This window comes from Ictalurus furcatus, chromosome 24 (genome assembly GCF_023375685.1).
Source record: "Ictalurus furcatus strain D&B chromosome 24, Billie_1.0, whole genome shotgun sequence".
NCBI lineage: Eukaryota > Metazoa > Chordata > Actinopteri > Siluriformes > Ictaluridae > Ictalurus > Ictalurus furcatus.
Genome location: NC_071278.1, coordinates 19132386 through 19151389, shown reverse-complemented (window position 1 = coordinate 19151389; position 19004 = coordinate 19132386). Strand labels below are relative to the sequence as shown.

The following is a 19004-nucleotide window of genomic DNA, read 5'->3' as shown; positions in this document are numbered from 1 at the left end:
TGCATTTTAAATTACGTTGTTAATTCCAAGGACTGGTAGATAGACTGAATTACCAAACATTTTTTTTGAGCTTACTATTTACCATCATAGTTTGGTTTAAAACATACCCAGCCTATAACCTCTCAAGCATGTTCTGAACGTGTGGAACAAACTCCGTATCGGCTAATGCAATTTTTACAATAAATAAATAAATAACTAAGGTAATTTAAGCAATAAAATAAACAAAACTGTTATAACATCGTCTTGTATGTTAATATTATACTTACATTATAATATATGCCGACATCTAGTGAGGTCAATGCATAACAGAAGTCCTCTTTGAATCGGGAGACGTGAAAGTAACAGATGAAGACTTGGTATGGATAGGAATCTTCTGATCTTTCGTGGTTCAGTGCCGTTTTCTGCAATTGGTTATTTGAAGTCTGCTGTTCTTAGAACTTGTTGAGGGATCAGTGACAGGAAAGCCATTATATTTGAAAGACTGCAGAGATCCAAGGACATAATTAATGTTCCATTCCATATATAAACTTGAGTGAAAGGAACCTCTTGAAACATGAATTCTGTTCTGAAGCATTGTTTTTTTCTCGTGTGCTCTTTTAATGAAATTAATCTTATTCTGCTCTGCAGATGGTTATCAGTTCTTCTGTTTAGCAGGATTCCAGGTTAACAAAATGCATGTTAAATTATGTTCTGTGACACATATATCAAAAAAAAAAAAAAATTTTACATACAAAAGAAACGTTAAATTTAGTTTTGACAATATGCAATTCAGTGGACTCAGTAAAAAATGGAAATATACAAGCGCAGAGACACTAACACTGATGAATGTAATATCAAAAACGAGATTCCATTGTATTTTCTAGTTCTTCCAAGCAAAAAAAGAAAACAAAATATCAACATTGATATTATGAAATAATTATCAAAAATATTGCATATTACAAATAAACCAAAAATCTAATATGAAAAGAAAGCCAGCAGGATATATCAATAGTTCCTCAGCCCCATAGTAACCACATGCAGAGCAGAATGAATGTTTTTAAATGAATTAAGCAATTAAAGAGCACTGTGTTTGCGACAGTGGCAGCATTCTGTTGTCCTCAGAGCAACAGATTCTGTTGAGTGTTAATGCTGTTAGTGCCTGCTTTAGTTTGTCCATATTCAGTGCACTGTGCACCTCTGAACTATATCGCCGTCCATAGCTTGGCGAGCCATAGGAAGATGTAGAGAAATTCATGGAAAAACCAGATCCTGTAGCATCGAAGCTCCCTCGTCTAGAGCCAGACCTTGAACCAGTTCTGGAGCCAGACCTGGATCCTGAGGCTGATCCAGAGCCACTGATATTGTAAGGGCTATATAAACCCTTAGTAGACTGGGATGATGCCTCCAGTAAACGTAAACCAGAGCCCTCCTCAATCATGCTCCTTTCCATGGCATCTTTATAAGATATTTTCAGCTTTGTTTTGGGACAAGTGAGGTATTTGGAGTACCCACTGACATCTCGCAGTTTCTGAGCAGTACGTGCATCAAGGGTACCCTTCTTTACGGCCTCATCCAGTGACACTCTGCCTGCAACATCAGGTTCAATTAGTCCTCCTGTCAGATACTGAACTTCAAGAAAACGCTGGCCAGCTTCATAATACAGCCAACCCTTCTTTAAGGCCTGAGCAGCTGACATTTTAGTTTTGGTTCTTGGATCTTCAAATCCTTGGTAGGCCTTTTGAGCTAAGTTGATACGATCTACCATTATCTTGTCTACTAGCCCTTTGTTCATTGCATCTGCAACAGTGAACTTCTCTCCAGTATTTGGGTCAATGATACCACCTGTGCAGGCTTGTGCTTCAAGCAGTCTTTGACCAGTAATGTTATCAACTAGATTTCTATGCATGGCCTCTGTGACTGATACCTTCTCTAGAGTATCTGTGTCTAGGATCCCAGCAACTGGACCCGTTTCCTCTGTTGGGTCAGTCCATGTTGTTGCTGGGGTCTTGATAGATGGAACTGGGCTCATGGGATATGATGAGGTGGACCCAAAGGAAGATGAACGTGATCTAAAGCCACTCATATTTCCAGACAACATGTCTGCAAATTCAGTGATGGACAGGGTGCCTGCACGATACTGATCCAAAGCAGACTTGTCTATCAGTCCTTTGGTGATGGCATCATCGATGTCATATTGACGTCCAGACCGTCTGTCAATTATCATAGACTTCACACCATCTGCTGACGAAGTGGTAATTTCTTCCCATTCACATTCTTGTTCTGCAAGCTCCATATATGTCTGATGATCAATGAGACCTTTGCGGTATGCCTCATAAACAGACATTTCTTTGCCTGTTTCTGGGTCTACAATCACCACTCTGCGTTTGCGAACTGATGACTTAGAAGATGTCTTTCTTTCCCGCTTCTTCTCCTTCAACATTAAGAGCGCAAGTCCGGTTTCAGGGTCAGTCATGCATCGTTCCATCAGCTGAAGGTAAGTCAGATTCTCCTCTGTGTTTGGATCAAAGAAACCTTTAGTATCATCAGAAGGGTCAGTAAGAATGCTGTTCATCTCCTCATCAAAAAGGCCACGCTTATATGCCATTTCCACTGGAAGGCGGTGACTTTCCTCAGGATCAATGATTCCACCTGTTGCAATTTGAGCCTCCAAAAGACGAATACCATGATCTTTAAGGATCAGGCTTTTCTTCATGGCCTGGAAAAGGGAAATTATCTTACCAGAGTATGGATCGTTGTATCCAATCACAGCTCGTTCAGCAGAGAGAAGCTTGTCTTTAAACTCTGGGCCAACCACTCCCATTTTTACAGCCTCACCGACTGTCAGTTTTAGATTTTTGATTGGATCAATTACATATCCGGTCGCTGCTTGAGCCTCCAGCAGTTCAAAGGCAGTGCCTGGCCTGATCATGTTCTTCTTCATGGCTTGGTAGATAGACAGTCGCTCTTTAGTAGCCTCTACATACACACCTGCAATACAACTTGTACCTTCAAGGTATTTCTTCAAGTCTTTGCTGATATCGTCCACTGAAATGAGGCCCTCTGTAAGCTCTGTGTAGGTCTTCTGATCGATAATTTGAGAGCACAGTAATTCGTCCAAGGTGATTTGCTTACGAAGACCCCTTACAAGCAGTTTCTTGTCTGCAAGAGACAGAAAATGCATGCCGCTGTCTTTGTCAACTTTGCAAATCTTGAGGAGGTTTGCATAAGATGATTTTTCATCTGTGGTTGGATCAGTAAACCCTTTGACATCTCCACTCGATAGCCGCTCACTTGTTTCTTTGTTGATATATCCTCGTTGCATTGCAACATCATTTGGAAGGTGGAAATTGTACTCATGATCCATTAGGCCACCAGTTGCAAGCTGAGCTTCTAGCATCTTTAATGCATACTCTTCAGGAACCAGACCCTTTTTCATAGCCTGGTATAGAGAAATGATTTTCCCGGTGTATGGGTCTTTGTACCCCATGACTGCCCTCTCTGCAGATAAAAGTTTGTCGTGGAGTTCCGGGCCAACAAGACCCTTGCGGACAGCCTCATCAACTGTTAGCAGCTCGTATTTTACTGGGTCAGTGATAAATCCTGTAGCTGCTTGTGCCTCCAACAAATCAATGGCAATATCAGGCTTGATTATGCCTCTTTTCATGGCCTGGTAAATACTAAGTTTAGTAGAATTGTTGGAAAGGACCCCAGCAATGCTACCTGTGCCAAAGAGGTACTTCTTCACAGTTGGCATTTCCATAACCTCTCGAATGGTTTTCTTGCCTTGTTTCAACAGATTGTAAGTTTCAAGGTCAATTATACGAGAGCTATATAACTCTTCAATTGTAACTCTGCGTCGAATTATATCACATAGCATAGTCTGTTCAGTTTTAATGACTTCTCTTTGCTCAATGATTTCAATGATAATGATAATCATTCTCTCTTTTGTGATTTTTCCCGACCGGTACTGTTCAATAAGTCTTTGTTTGTCCTCTTCAGGAATCATGTCTGATGCCATGACATCCCACAAAGTTATTTGCTTTCCTGCATAACTTTTGTGAGGTATATCTATTTGAGTGCTAGCCAAGTCTGTTTGTGCTTGTTCTTCAGTGTAAACATATGACTTCTCAACTTCCTTTGGAACTTCAGCCTTAGAAAGTGGTAAGAGGAAAAACCCAAAGTCAGGATCTTTTGTGCACCTTTTTATCAGTTGTTTGTAAGTAACACTCTCATCATTGTTTGGATCAGTATAACCCTTGATATCATCTGAAGGGTCTTTGAAGGACTTGGCCATTTGTTTGCTTAGGAAACCTCGCTGAATGGCTACGTCAGTGGGAATACGGTGACTATTCACTGGATCAATTATTCCTCCAGTGGCCTCTTGAACTTCAAGAAGAGGGATGGCATGCTCTCTGAGAACAAGCTCTTTTTGCATGGCCTGGAAAAGGGAAATCTTGTGACCAGTGTATGGATCTTTGTAACCAGTTACAGCCTTCTCTGCAGATAGAAGCTTTTCATGAAGCTCAGGACCAACCAGACCAGCTTTTACAGCATCATCCACTGTGAACCTCAGATTCCTGACTGGATCAATAATAAACCCACTTGCTGCTTGTGCTTCCAACAGATAAACGCCTGTATTTACTGTTAGTAATTTCTGTTTCATTGCCTGATAAATGCTGAGCTTCTCTTTAGATTTTTCATTGAGTACTCCAGCAATGCTGTCTGATCCTTGCAAGTACCTCCTGACTGATTCAATTTCATTAATCTCTTTTGGTTTCTTTTGTCCTTGTTGGAGCTGATCAAAGGTTGTTTTGTCAATGATTCTGGATTCAAACAGGGACACGGCACTAACAGGTTCTCTGAGACCAGTGAAGGAATCCTGCTGCTTTTTCATCTCATTTTCATCGACCAATGTGATCACAATGCTAATGAACTTTTCAATTGTAACTTTTCCTGTTCTATATTGACGTATTATCTCAATCCTTTGTTCTTCTGTTATATATTCAGAGTTAATAATCTCCCAAATGGTGACTTTTCTTCCTTTAAAGGGTCCACTGTGTAACTCCATTGTTGCTTTGTTTAAGACTTCCTTGGACTGAACACTGAAGGGCTGTTCTGATTCTGTGGACTTAACAGCTTTTTCTGAAAGTGGAAGCAATGGTAGACCTGTCTCTTTGTCAGTAATGCAACTTTTCTGCAGCTGCGCATAAGACACATTCTCTTTTGTGTTTGGGTCAATGAACACTTTATTATCTTCAGATAGGCTACTTAAGCACTTGTTCATTTCCTCACTGAAATACCCACGCTTATAAGCAATATCGTGAGGAATCCGGTAACTTTTCACTGGGTCAATGATTCCTCCAGTTACAATTTGGGCCTCCAGTAGCCTCGTACCCTGATCTTTGTTGATGAGCTCTTTTTGCATTGCCTCAAATAGAGATGCAGTCTTTCCCGTATATGGATCCTTGTACCCACTCACTGCCCTTTCTGCTGACAGCAATTTCTCATGCAACTCTGGGCCAACAATGCCAGATTTCACAGCTTCATCAACTGTGAGCTTTCGGTTTTTTACCGGGTCAATTATGTAACCTGTTCCAGCTTGGGCTTCTAGGAGGTGGAGTGCAGGTTCTACTTCTAGCATGTTCTTCTTCATGGCTTCATAGATTGGTAATTTCTCCTTAGTTGACTCAATAAACACTCCAGCAATGCTGCTTGTTCCCTTTAATGCTTTTTTGACAGAATCCTTCTGAGACACCTCTTCAATAGTAGTTTTGCCATTATGCAACTCATTATATAAATCTTTGTTAATGATCTTTGAATCCAGGAGCTCAGATGCAGGGACAGTTGATCTTAAACCATCAAAGGCTAATTCCTTCTTTTTCTCTTTGTCTTCTACAACAGTGATTACAATCTTTATGATTTTCTCTACAGTAATTTTCCCCGATTTATACTGACGAATAAGGTCTTTCCTTTGATCATCGCTAAAGTACTCAGAATTGATCACTTCCCAGATGGTCACTGTCTTCCCCTTAAATCTTCCGAATGGCACTGAAATATTTGTTTTACTAAATGCGTCTTTAGTCTCTTCATCTGTGTATGTCCTTTCGGTAGGTAATGCTGTTTGTGTAACAGGTAGAAATGGCAGCCCTGTTTCTGGATCTGTTTTACATCTTTCTAGCAGTTGATGATAACTGAGACTTTCTTGGGTGTTGGGATCACTAAATCCTTTTCTATCATCAGGAGGATTGGACAAGACTTTGTTAAGTTCTTCATCCAATTGACCTTGTTTACATGCAGTTTGGACTGACACACGATGACTGTTCACTGGGTCTATTATACCACCAGTGGCAATTTGAACATCCAGAAGTTTAGTGGCTTGCTCCTCTGTGACCAGACCCTTTTTCATAGCTTCAAATAATGAGATCTTATGTCCAGTGAAAGGATCTTTGAAACCAGTTGCAGCCCTTTCAGCAGAGAGCAATGTAGTGTGCAGTTCAGGTCCAATGATGGACTCCTTTACTGCCTCGTTGACAGAGAGCCTTCTGTTCTTAATGGGATCAATAATATATCCAGATGCAGCCTGAGCTTCAAGAAGCATTACAGCTGTGCTTGGTGAAATTTTCTTCTCCTTCAAAGCTTGATAGATTCCCATTTTCTGCTTGGGTTCGACTATTACACCGCCAATGCAATCCTTGCCTTTCAGGCACATCTTGACTTTGTCTAGTTTGGTAAGGTCTTGTACAGTTGTTTTGCCTTTCTTAAGTTTGTCAAATTCTTTTTTGTTTAGTACGCCAATTTCATTAAGCCTGCTTGCAGGAACTTTCTCATGAATTCCATCAAATGCTAGTGGTGACGCATTTGCTTTTACTCCATCAACTTCTGTAGAACCATTAAAGACCTTCTTTGTTGCTTCCTGCACTGTTGCAGTAACTAATTCATTTTCAGGCATGCTGTCAGTTTGGATCTCAATTTCTTTTGTTTGGGATGGTGTGGGTTTCTGTGCTTCCTGTAACTGCTGAAGCTTTTCTCGTAATTTCTTGTTTTCCTCACCCATGAGTTTTTCTTGTTCTTGTTTTATCTTCTCTAGCTTCTCTATCTCCTTTTGCTTATTGAGCATCTCTTCTTCTGCATCTTTTTGCTTCTTGACTGCAGTTTCCAGGATAGCCTGAAGTTTCTTTTTCTCCTCTTCCATCTGCTTTCTCTGACTTTCCTGTTCATCTTTAAGAGTTTTGGCTTTCTTCACTTCATCTTCAAGTTGTTTCTCCAGCTTCAATTTCTCTGCCTCTATGGTTTTCTCCTTTTTCAGCAGGATTTCTTTCTCTGTAAGGAATGTCTGCTGAAGGGCTGTCTTTTCTTGTTGTATTTGCTCTTGCTGTGCATTGGCAACCTATAATGAAAGAAAAACTGCATTATTTCGATCAATCAAAACATTACTGTGTAGTATCAGGTGTAAAAATTCCATAGTGATCAATCCATGCATTGATTGTTATCCGTCATTAGTAACAGACATGGAGTAGAATGTAAAAATCTTAAAATGAAGCATTACTGGATTCATGGATTAATGTTATTTTCAAGGAATTTAGAAAATGAAAGTGTTATATAACAATACCTCTTTTGCTTTGTTTTGTAAATCAGTTGCCTCTTTGTTCAGTTTCTCCTTTTCTCTTTCAAGCTCAGCAATTGCTTTACGCAGATCATCTGCCTCTTTGGTGCTCGCCAACCTCGCCACTTCCAATTTCTCAACAGCCGTGAATTTTTCTGAAGTTTGTCTTTCAGTCTCAATCAGACGGGCTCTAATGTCTTCTGCCTGTTTCTTGAATTTGTTAGCTTCTTCCTCTGCATTCAACTGTGCATTGCTTAGCTCTATTACCCTGATTTTTAGTGTCTCAGCCTCAGCGGTTACTTCTTGTTGTTTCTTGCGTTCTGCCTCTAAGGATTTCTGGAAGCCCACAGTCTCTTGCTCTAAACGCTGCTGCATCTCCTTTTTGGCCTCTAGAAGTTTTTGAGCCTCTTCCTGAGCCTTGTCTTTTTCTTTCTGGAGATCCTCAGCCTCAGCCTTCAGCTTGGTTGCTTCCTGAATGGCTAACATCTTCTCCTTGAGCATCTTGTCAGCTAATTCTCTCTGTTGAGCAAGGTCGGACTCTGCAATCTGTCTTAGTCTTGACGCTTCTTGTGCATCGACACTGAGCCGTGCAGCCTCTTCAGCCAGCTTTTTCATATTCTCAGCCTCTTCCTCAAGCAACTTCTTTGTGATCTCCTTATCTTTTTTCATAAGTTGCTGATTTTCTGCCTCAATTTTGACCTTTAATTTGATTAAATCCTCCATCTGAATTTTGATTTTAGCTAGCTCCTCTTCCACCTGTGCTTTCTGCTTAATAGCATCACTAACCTCATCCTTAAGTCTTTTCAGTTCATCATCCAAGAGAGATTTCTGTTTGTCTGTCTCATCGAGTTGCAGTTTTACTTTCTCTAACTCTTGCTCAACCTGAGATTTCTGCTTCAGGGTTGTCTCAGCAAGCTGTTTATGCTTGGCCATCTCTGCCTCAGCTTGCTGTTTCTGTTTTAATGCATTTTTCTCTGCCTTAGCACGTTTGGAAGCTTCTGTTTCAGCTTCTTTTCTCAGTTTTTCAGCATCTTCCTGAGCTTTGGCCCGTTTAGCTGCCTCTGCTTCAGCGGCTTGCTTTTGGCACTCTGCCTCATCTGCTTTTTGCCGAAACAGAGCAGCCTCTTTTTCAGCGCTTTCTTTGGCCTTTGCTGCATCCTCTGCTAATTTCTTTGCCTTCTCATACTCTTCCTTTAACTTCGTTTGAGCAAGGCTGTCCTCCTTCTGTTGGAGAAGGACATTCTGAGCTTTCTGCTCAGCAGCAGTATACATTTGTGCAGCCTCTTTAGCTAAAATGATCTGTTTTTCAGCTTCCTTGTCAGCATTTTCCTTCTGCTGCTTGACTTCTTCAGCTTTCTTTTTAAGACGCTCAGCTTCTTGTTGAGCAGCCAGGCACTGTCTCGCTGCCTCTTCTTCAGCAGCTGAAATCTTTTTTACTTTCTCTTCTGCCTCTTTCCTCTTTTTCTCCTCCTCTAGTGCTAGATTCCTAAATTTCTCTGCCTCCTTTTCGGCTTTTACTTTACTTTTCTGAGTCTCGTCTGCGATGCTTTTCAGTTTCTTCAGCTCAAGTTCAAGGTCTTGCTTTCCGGTCGAAGTCTTTTCAAAGTTGAGTTTCAAAATATAAATCTCCTCTTCAACCACTTTCTTTTGCTTTAAGATTTCTTCAACAATTTCCTTCTGTCTGCCTAATTCAGCATCAGAGGATGTCTTTAACTGGTTGATCTTTTCTTCAATATCTTGCTTATGTTGATCTGCTTTGTCTTCTAGGACCTTCCTTTGATAAGCTTCATCCTCAGCTTTTCTTTTCAGGCGCTCGTTTTCGGCCTCCTTCTCTTTTAAAGCAATCTCAGCCTCGGTTTTCGCACGGGTCGCTTCGTCGATGGCAGCCAGCTTTTCTTGGAGGATCTTTGCGGCCTCTGCCCTCTGTTGGGCTGCGTCATCTTCTGCGAGCTGCCTTTGTTTCTTTGCTTCCTCGGCAACTGATCTCAGTTTAGTGGCCTCTTCAGCAAGTTCCCTCATTTTGCTTGCCTCAGATTCAAGGAGTTGCTTGCTCTTTTCAGTGTTTGACATGGACTCTTTTTCGGCTTTGGCTTTAAGCTGTATGAGAATTTCCATCTCCTTTCTTACTCTGGAAAGCTCATCCTCTAGTAGTTTTCTCTGTTTTACAGCTGTGTTCACCTCATTTTTCAGTCGCTGCAGTTCATCATCCAGTAGAGTCCTTTGCTGCTCAGCGTGATCAAAATCCAATTTCAAGCGGATAAGTTCTTGTTCTGCTGAGAGCTTTTGTTGAGCAGTTTCTTCAGCTTCTTTTCTCTGTTTTTCAAGCTCCTTCTCTGCAACCTCCTTCTGTTTAAGAGCAAGCTCCTCAGCTTTGGCTCTCCTCTTTGCCTCTTGCTTTGCTTCCTCTTTCTGTTTCTCAGCCTCCTCTTGTGCAGCGCTCTTCCTATGGGCCTCCTCCTCAGCCTGGAGCCTTAGACGGAGAGCTTCGTTGGCTTTCTGTCTCCATATTTCCAGTTCCTTCTCAGCTTCTTCTCTTGCTTTATCAGCTTCAGCTTGTTGCTTTTTTAAACACTCTGCCTCCTCTTGCAGTTGGATAACAGTGCCTTGCTCTTGTTTCAGTGACTCCTCCAATTTTGTTGTTTTTTCGGCAAAGGAAAGGCGCTTACTGTGCAGCTCTGTGGCAGCGCTCTTCTGTGCCACCTCTTCTGCCACTTTTATCTGCCTCTCCTTTTCCAGTTCAGCCTGCTTCAAGTGCCTCTCTGCCTCCTCTGCTTGCTGCTTGAACCTTTCAAGATCCTCCATGGCCTTTTGTTTCTGCTTTGCAGCTTCCTTCTCCGCATCTGATCTTTGTTTCAGCTCTTCCTCTGCCTTCCGCTTTTTCTGCGTCTCTTCATTCACTTGTTTCCTTAGCTTTTCTGCTTCTTCCTGGGCAGCCTTCCTAAGTCTGTCAGCCTCTGATGCTTTATCCCTGAGCTGCTGAAGTTCAGCTTCAGCCGTTGATTTCTGTTTCACGGTTGTCTCCAGCTGAAGTCGGATTATGCGGATCTCCTCCTCGATCTTGGTTCGGCTTTGCAGGACCTCTTCGACTTGTTGACTTTTAGTCTTAATCTCCTGGTTTGAGAGGTTTCTGAGTTCGTGCAGTTCCTGTTGGATGTTTTGCTTCTGTTTTTCAGCATCAAGTGCAAAGACTTGTCTTTTGCTGACCTCCTCTTTCATCTTTAGCTTCAAGTCTTCGGCCTCTTGCTCTGCTTTGGCAATAGCCTTCGCGTGAGTCTCTGCTAACTGTCTCTGTTTTTCTAGCTCGGCCTGCATTTCGGCCATCTTTTTCCTCTCTTCTTCTTTATGCTTTTCTGTAGCTTTCTGTTATTCAGGGAAGCAGGAGCAATGGAAATATAAGACAACGTTATGTAAGGTTACATATTATAGCTGTGTTAAATCTGATTATAAATAAAAGAAATTTGTAAGTATAAAATTGTCAATTAATGAAAAACTATTTACATCATAGGTGGGGTGTTAGATTGGTTACAAAAGACAGCTTAAAACACGTTTATGGCACAAATGAGACACAATCACTTCACAGCACAATAATACAACTGGAATACTGAATGAAATCATGCTATTGAGGTATTACACCTAGGGATGGCTTCGGAAATAATCACAAAATGTAACATGGTTCCCTAGTTTAATGTTCCTTTCTAGAGCTCCGAATAGGAGATAGCCTATCTAATGTGTAAATGTGGAGAGAAGGGTTTACATAATAATTTTTGTCTCAAGCTTGTGATTAAACATGAATTAATTTTCAGTCTGACAGTGAGAAAGAAAGCCAAGCATTATTAAGCATAGCAAAAGTGCAAAAAATGTGCTAAAAACTGAAAGTTTTTGTAAAAAATTTTTTTTTTTCCATATTATGTCATTATCTAAGGAACATACAGTCTAGTGATGCAGCAAAGAAAGCATGGAAATAGGACTACTGCAGAACACGTGGAAAAACGCATCTGATGAATGTCATAGAGGTACATGACTCTGACTAGTTGGATTGTAGCTGTATTTTTATTTATTTTTTTCGTTCTTTAAGTAGACAATATGACAAAAGAGTCATGTATCATTGTGAGAGTCTGTTATGTGCTTGCAGAATGAGCTATTCACATAGGATGACGATGCGGTGCACAATTTACCTCATTAGCGCCCAAACATGATAAACATTCATCATGATTAAGCACTGGCAAGCCATATAGAGAAGCAAACAAGCAGAAATGCAAGTTAGAAAGGAAAAAGGAGTAAAGAACAAAATTGTGCTTCTCATAAAAATAAAAAATAAAAATATTATAGAGAAAATGTAACGTTCAACTTGAAGCATTCTAGAACTGAAAAAATAGAAGAGCACAAGCAAAGAAGGACAAAAGGGTTATTTCAGTTTTCTCGAGAAATGAAATTCAGGGAAAAGGGGTGTCACACCATCCAGTGTTTAATGGTGTCTGCTGATTTTAAAAGTGCATGCTGTATTCTGAGTTTGCTTCAGGCTGAGTGTTAGACAAATAGTTCAGCTTTCTTTTTGTGTCAGAGATACAGAAAATTCATCCCTACACATTTGTAGACAGATAACGAGAGACAGAAAGTGTTCGGAAAATGGAATGTGCTGCACCACTAGCGTTTAGCATTACTTAAATCCTAGGTGAGCACCCTTTCCCCTATCTCACAAAAGCCATGTGGGATTAGTGTATAACTCCTATACTGCAACGATTAAAAAAAATCTCTCAAACATAAATTAAACCATGATCTAATTTAACTTAATCATGATGTCAATATTTAAAAACAAAAACAAACAAACAAAAAAAAACACCTAAAATGAATTCTAATTGAAATTGTGTCTCACGATTTACATATGACAAAACCATTTGAGAATTTTATAACATTTTCTTTTCAGTCAGCATTGCATAAGTATTCACCCCCTTGAACAGTTTCCACATTTTGTAATGTCGCAACCCGGAAATGAAATGGGATTTAACTGGGATTACATGTCAGGAATCTACACAAAATAGCACATAATACTGCATATCTCTCTATCTGTACATACTCAAGGGGGTGAATACTTACGCAAGGCACTGTATGTGCCTTGACGGTTTGCCTTTCGACACTTTGACTCTTACCTCTTCATCTTCTAGGCGTCGTTGGGTATCTATGATAAACTTAATATATTGACTCGCCAGAGTCAAAAGCTCGCTGTAGCGTGTTCTGAGAGTGACATACTGGAAAAATAATTCACAACACATTTCAAACACATTTTTAACTTTGAAAGAAAAAGTAAGCAAACTGGTGTAGTCAAATAGTGTAGAAAATACCTCTTGGATAATGCTGTCTGATGCAGACTCCACCTTGATTTTTTTCAAAGGTGAGGCAATAGGCTCCACCAATGCTTTATATGTTACCAGCTGAAGTTCATGATCCTGGAAAGGAACGTTTTTTTTTTTTTTTAAATATGCTGCTAAAATCCTGATATCTGTGTAAAAAAAAATGGCTCAGGAATCTTTTTAACCTTACCTTTACTGTATCAATGTAGGCCTTAGCATATTTCTGACATTCATCCACTTTTTCTTTGTTGTTTTCAATCTCCTCGAGGAGTTTCTGTCCAATAATTCAAATACAAAGTCCAACAATTAATAAAACAACACTTAATGTATTACATCAAGAATCAACAGAAAGTCAGAAATCCTTACTTAGCATAACAGCATGTTGTGTAAGGTATAAAACATAATGGTGCAAGCTGTTATAGGAAAATAAAGACGATTAAGCAGTTACTGCTACCACCATAGTTTAGTATTTTTCCTACAAAAGCACATTGTGCAGTGTTTTATTCCTCTTATACTACAGCAATTACTTTTTTATATTAATTAAAGAATGACACGTCATACTTTTTATTCATTTATAGTTATGTTTACTGCTGTGAAACGTCTGTAAAACCTGTTATCACTTATGTTATAATTACAGCTATATGGTAGAAATTTAATGATCGAACATGATAAATAACCTGCTTATGCACTCTGCAGTGAAGACCATTAATAAGGACTCATGCTACATACCTTCTCCTGTGCCAGCTGTTCTTTAAGAGCTTTGATATCGCTGATAGGCATGGCCTGGATCTTTTCTTGCCTTTGCTTGGCATCTGCAATCCACTGAATGAGCCAGTCATAGCTATGTCTATAGTTCTGCATCTGCCTACCCAGTAGGTCCAGTTCCCGTTGGCGCAGCTTGAACTGGACAAACACAGCCTGCCAGCGCTCTTTCAGGTTTGCTACCAACTGCACATAGTGATCCAGCTCAGCGTCCCTCTCACTATGTACACGAGACATTCGCTCGTTTACTGCCACGGCGTCTTGGAGCTCAGCCTCGAGACGGTCAAACACTGGCTTATCAGACTCCGCGTCTGAGCACAGTTTCTAGAGTTGAAAGAAAAAAAAAGCCGTTTATTATTGTCCAAACGAGGCACCTCACTTCTCTCGGTCACCTTGTGAGTTTATATAAATATAATTTCTATCAGCAGTCAGATCGTAACATTGCACCTTTAGCTGTGTTTGGTTGGATTGCAGCTCTTCCTCATTCTCAGGCACTTTGTGGACATCACGAAGCTGGTTCTCATACTTCCTGAGAACATCCTCAGCCCCTTGTGTGCTGCGTATTACCAAGTCAATGGTCTTTAGCCTGAAGTAAATAAAAAAAGATTAGCATGACTTCCACATAAAGTACAAGTCATAGAGCTGAGAACTTCTAGTTTTACATTGTTTCACTTAAAAAAAAAAAAAAGATGAAATGACTAACTTGTCCAGGTAGACAGAGGAGAGACTGTAAACATGCTCCATCTTCTTCATGGTGATGTCTAGCTCTGAGCGTAGGACAGGTGCCGAGGTGGACTTCTGAGAGGAAGCCAGTGCTGCTTCACTCTGTTTAACCACTGCATCTAGGTCTTTCTTTATGCCGTCCAACTCAGTCTGCATTTTCTTTTTGAAGACAATAAAGAATAGAAGGTTAATGTATATGAAACCATGCAGATGTATTATTGGAACTTTAAAGTTTACTTAAAGGTGGCATGATTAATATAAGGAATAGTTTAATAGTGTGTATCATGGTTTCAGTATTAGATCCAGTTATCATATGATATCAGAGCACTAAAGATGACTAAAAATGTCTTTATTTGGATGCTACTCTGACCTCTTGGAGAAATATGTGTCCTGTTGTACCATGTCCTAGTCAAATGTTTACAAATTGGTGCAAATGTTTTCAGATTTTACCTGAATTAAGATTGTTTATATTTCTCTCTCTCTCTCTCTCTCTCTCTCTCTCTCTCTCTCTCTCTCTTTTTTTAAAGCATTTTCATTGATTTATTAAGACACAACTTTAAGGTTGTTTAAAGAAAGGAACAACATAAGAACATATATAGGAACATTTATAGGAACATATATAGGAACAACATAAGCTTGTAAGTATGTATGTTTGGTAGAACAAAAAGCACGATAACAGATCTCTTGCATTGGTTCTTGTGCATGTTGGAAAAAAGGACCTTTCAGTAGCTCAACATTACCGTTCTAGATCAGTTTTACATTTGATAGTACGCATGGTGTAACGTTGACTTTTTCTACTATATATGGTTCTAAAACTCACAAGCTTTCCTGAACTGAAATTTGTTTCTCCATTTGGACTTTGTGCCTTTTTTTCTCCGACTACAAATAAAAGTACTATCATTCTAAAATCAGGTTACTGCCAAAAGTGGACAGGGAGAAAACTACATTTAAACTACACGACAAGTCTCCTGCACAGGAGCACTGCAGACATTTTGACAGCCAATGTCTGATTACAAATTTAATCAATTAGGATTATTTAAATTTTGTTATAGCACATACAGTAACTATCCAACAGCTTGATCAAAGCATGACATTCACTGTGTGAGAAAATCACAATTAACTGGCAGTGTTTAAAACATCTTTAGGTAGACTGACTGTTTTTACCACCACTCCTTATCTAATCTGATCTTTGCAGGAAGAAAGCCTAGGCAAGATTAAAAAGTTCATAAAAATATTTACGTCATTTTAACGAAATACACATTTATGGTTAAATTGAGTTGTGTGAATTTATGTTATAGTCAGAAAATCACTATTTCAGCCAAAACCTGACTTGTTTTTTTTTTTTTTTTGCCACAGTGACATTTGATGGGTTTTCTTAAACTGCCACACATATTTGAAAAAGACTTTATTTTTTTTAAATCCACGCTTAAAAAAGCATAAAGTGTAGCATACCTTGTGCTCAGTGGTCCTCTGGGCACAGGCTTTCAGGGGCTCTTTGTCCACCAGCTGCCTGAGGCGAGTGACCATGCGCGTCTCGTATCCCTCAAGTCTCAGCCTTAGGTCCTTTATTTGAGTGATGTAGCTCTTACACTCAGATTCGTCGTGCTCTCCTGCATAGGTAAGATATTTCATGTCTTATTTACAATGTATTAAACCAGAGAAACCGGATCTAGACGGTCAAAAAAGAAGCACGATAGATACCAAAGTACATTAATTGCAGATTAAATTTATAGCATACAGGCACAATAGATAGAGACTGGCACGTCATTCAACATCAATGATTTTAATATTAATATTAGTCTCAATTAGCAACAATTTCACTTATGAATTGTAAGCTTCATGCAAAACATAAATCAAAATACACCGGTTAAAGAATCAAAGCATGTAGCAGTTAGCCATGCTGCATGACAAAGAACTGTGAAGACACACAAACACATAATGGAATGAATGACTTAAATGTGGAAGTTGGGAAAAACTGACAGAACACAATACTAGGATTGACAATAAATGCAGTTAGTCAAATTTCAAATCCAATCTGAAATCTTTACCAGTAACTTTGTCTTTGGAAGTAGAGAGAGTTTCTGAAACATGAAATGTACAGTTACAGTCTGATGTATGAATTAAGTGCTGCAATCAAGGAGATTAGATTGGGGCACTTACATTTGCTTATAGCAAATGTAAGCACCTGCTTATAGCACAGTGATAATGTAGTAATGTAGTAATGATTTATGGCAGGAAAATGTTGAAAATAATGTTCTCAAAAATCCTCAACTTTTATACCACTCTATATACCATTTCTTTGTTGGTTTATTCCTGAGATATAACGAACATCTTACACCTACATTAATTGATAATGTTTTACAGTAGGGTTCCCTAAACTTATTTAACACATTAGATTACATGGACAAACCTAGAACTAGAACTTCAGCATTAATACACCATAATAATTATAACACACCTGAATTTACCAATGATCATACCATTTAAACAAATGTTAATTAATGTATATATTAACCTGCTGCTTAATATTATGTATGATTTATTAACGCTAAGATAAATGTTTGTTAATGTAAATTAATTCAGTAAATAATGTTAGTTAAGGGAACCTTTACCAGTGAAGGTATTTTGAGAAGTCATGTGAATTGGAGGATATAATGGTGCTAATAGTATAATCCTTTACTCACCTTGCTCCATGGATCGCAGTAGGTTGTCGTAGTGCTGTGTGGCATTGTTATAAGCACTTTCAGCCTGCATGCGCTCGTCTGCACCAAAGAACTCAGAGTCCTGGCTGTCGCGCATGAAGATCTGATAGTGCTGCTCCAAGTTCTTCAGAGTCAGACGGTACTCCTCCACCTTCAGAGTCTTGAACTGAAGTAATGTAAATTTTAAATAAATAAATAAATCAGGACTGCACAGATGAATCAAAGACAGGTTATTAAGGATATGTAAATGTAGCCACAATTCCGTTTCAACATATAATTATCTTTCCGGATTATAGGATTAACACCATGACATTTATATCTGCTATGATCCTGAAAGGCTCAGTTAACAAATGGCGTCCACAAGTTCCTTACAGAAAAAAAAAAAAAACACGGTACATGTACTACAGTAGATATAAGGTATTATATTTTAAACTAAACATGTGCCAAAAAAATTGGTCCACTGTGGTGAGGCCAATTCTTTATTAAGATTTTAAGAACACGGTTGGGGGGGAAAGGCATACTGGTATAAGTAAAGAATAAAACACTATAGGGCATGCTGTTATAGAAAAATAATCAACGACAGGGTTGTGTGATGTGGACTGATGCGAAGTGAAGCTACTGTTGCCACCACAAAGTGCTTTGTTCCTTTTATATCACCGCAATTCGCCAGTGATTACATTTTTAATCAAAGAACGACATCATCATTTTTATTCATTTATAGTTATATACACTATACTGTTAAAAAGACAAAAAATGCAACTTGTCATGTTACCAATAAAGTGCAAGTTACAGCTTTTAATCTTAAAGTGTGACTGTTACAATGTACTGACACTAGAGATTCCTTCCATGAATCTTAAACAAATGTCTCTTTACAAAAAACTTAACAATATCAACAATTATAAACATTTTGTATCCATTTATGTGGACTGTCCCTGAGTTAGTTACTGTGTAAAGGTACTGATACTATAGAAACAACAACATATTAAACTTAACATTACCCTCTGACCAATCAGGTTTGAGAAGTCAACATGGCTGTGGTATAAGGAAGTAATAATAAATAGCAGCAATAAATAAAAGCACCATTCGATTACTGCTTCTAAATGTTTCTAACCATGATGAAGTTCCAGGAATTGATGAACTGAATGTCTCTCATGAGATACTGCCAGGACAGAAGACTCTTCATGTCCACATGCAACTTCTGCCAGAGGATCATCAGCTTCTGCAGACTTGCATCCAGACTAAAGCACCACAAAAATAAAGATCACATCATGCTTTAAAATAAACTGGTAATTACTACTCCTGTTAAAGAGCAACTAACACCGCCGGCAGAATATGTCAGATATAATATCTAATGTAAGGGAATTATATGTCTACTTGATTTAAAAAAAAAAATCCAAACAAAAGGAAATCTTTACCCAGAGGTGCTTTCCACAGCTTCTTTGTTGGTAGGTGGGACGATGAAGCAAATGGACGGCACCGTAGCTTCATTTCCGCTCGAGCTCCTCACCTTCCACTTAAAGGGCTGGGAGTTGTTCAACAGCACACACTCATCTCCCCTGTGTACTGTAATCTACAATACATGGCCTACATCAGCAAAGTATCTGAACCATCCTAAATAATGCATGACATATAACAAAAGTTTGATTTATTTCATATATATATATATATATATTGGAAAGATAGAAAATAAAGACTTAAAACACATGCTATGCTAGGAGAGGCTGGATGATATTTTATACTTTCTATCCATTTATAGTTACATTTAATGTTGTGAGACAAGTTGGTTCTTGTTATCACTTATGCTATAGCAGCTATAAAGTCATTCCTTCACTTTTTTCTTGACATTATTAATGCAACAAAAAAATGCAGCTTGCTACTAAGAAAACG

At 39.0% G+C, this 19004-nt stretch overlaps 1 protein-coding gene across 10 annotated transcripts in view; it reads right to left on the bottom strand.

Annotated features, from left to right (window-relative positions):
• pleca (plectin a) overlaps nucleotides 1-19004 on the bottom strand; it is a 116538-nt gene that overhangs the window by 1382 nt on the left and 96152 nt on the right. For 7 of the 10 annotated variants that reach the window (XM_053612503.1, XM_053612509.1, XM_053612512.1 and 4 more), the window contains 13 exons: nucleotides 18533-18687; nucleotides 18229-18355; nucleotides 17100-17283; nucleotides 16464-16496; nucleotides 15868-16025; nucleotides 14396-14574; nucleotides 14140-14278; nucleotides 13660-14016; nucleotides 13121-13204; nucleotides 12922-13026; nucleotides 12730-12828; nucleotides 7589-10942; nucleotides 267-7366 (listed from right to left, as the gene is read on the bottom strand). In XM_053612503.1, the coding sequence (XP_053468478.1) occupies nucleotides 1046-7366; nucleotides 7589-10942; nucleotides 12730-12828; nucleotides 12922-13026; nucleotides 13121-13204; nucleotides 13660-14016; nucleotides 14140-14278; nucleotides 14396-14574; nucleotides 15868-16025; nucleotides 16464-16496; nucleotides 17100-17283; nucleotides 18229-18355; nucleotides 18533-18687 (11295 nt within the window). In that variant the 3' untranslated portion in view covers nucleotides 267-1045. The remainder of the gene's footprint in view (nucleotides 1-266; nucleotides 7367-7588; nucleotides 10943-12729; nucleotides 12829-12921; nucleotides 13027-13120; nucleotides 13205-13659; nucleotides 14017-14139; nucleotides 14279-14395; nucleotides 14575-15867; nucleotides 16026-16463; nucleotides 16497-17099; nucleotides 17284-18228; nucleotides 18356-18532; nucleotides 18688-19004) is intronic. The other 3 variants (XM_053612504.1, XM_053612511.1, XM_053612510.1) reach the window with 1 other exon arrangement.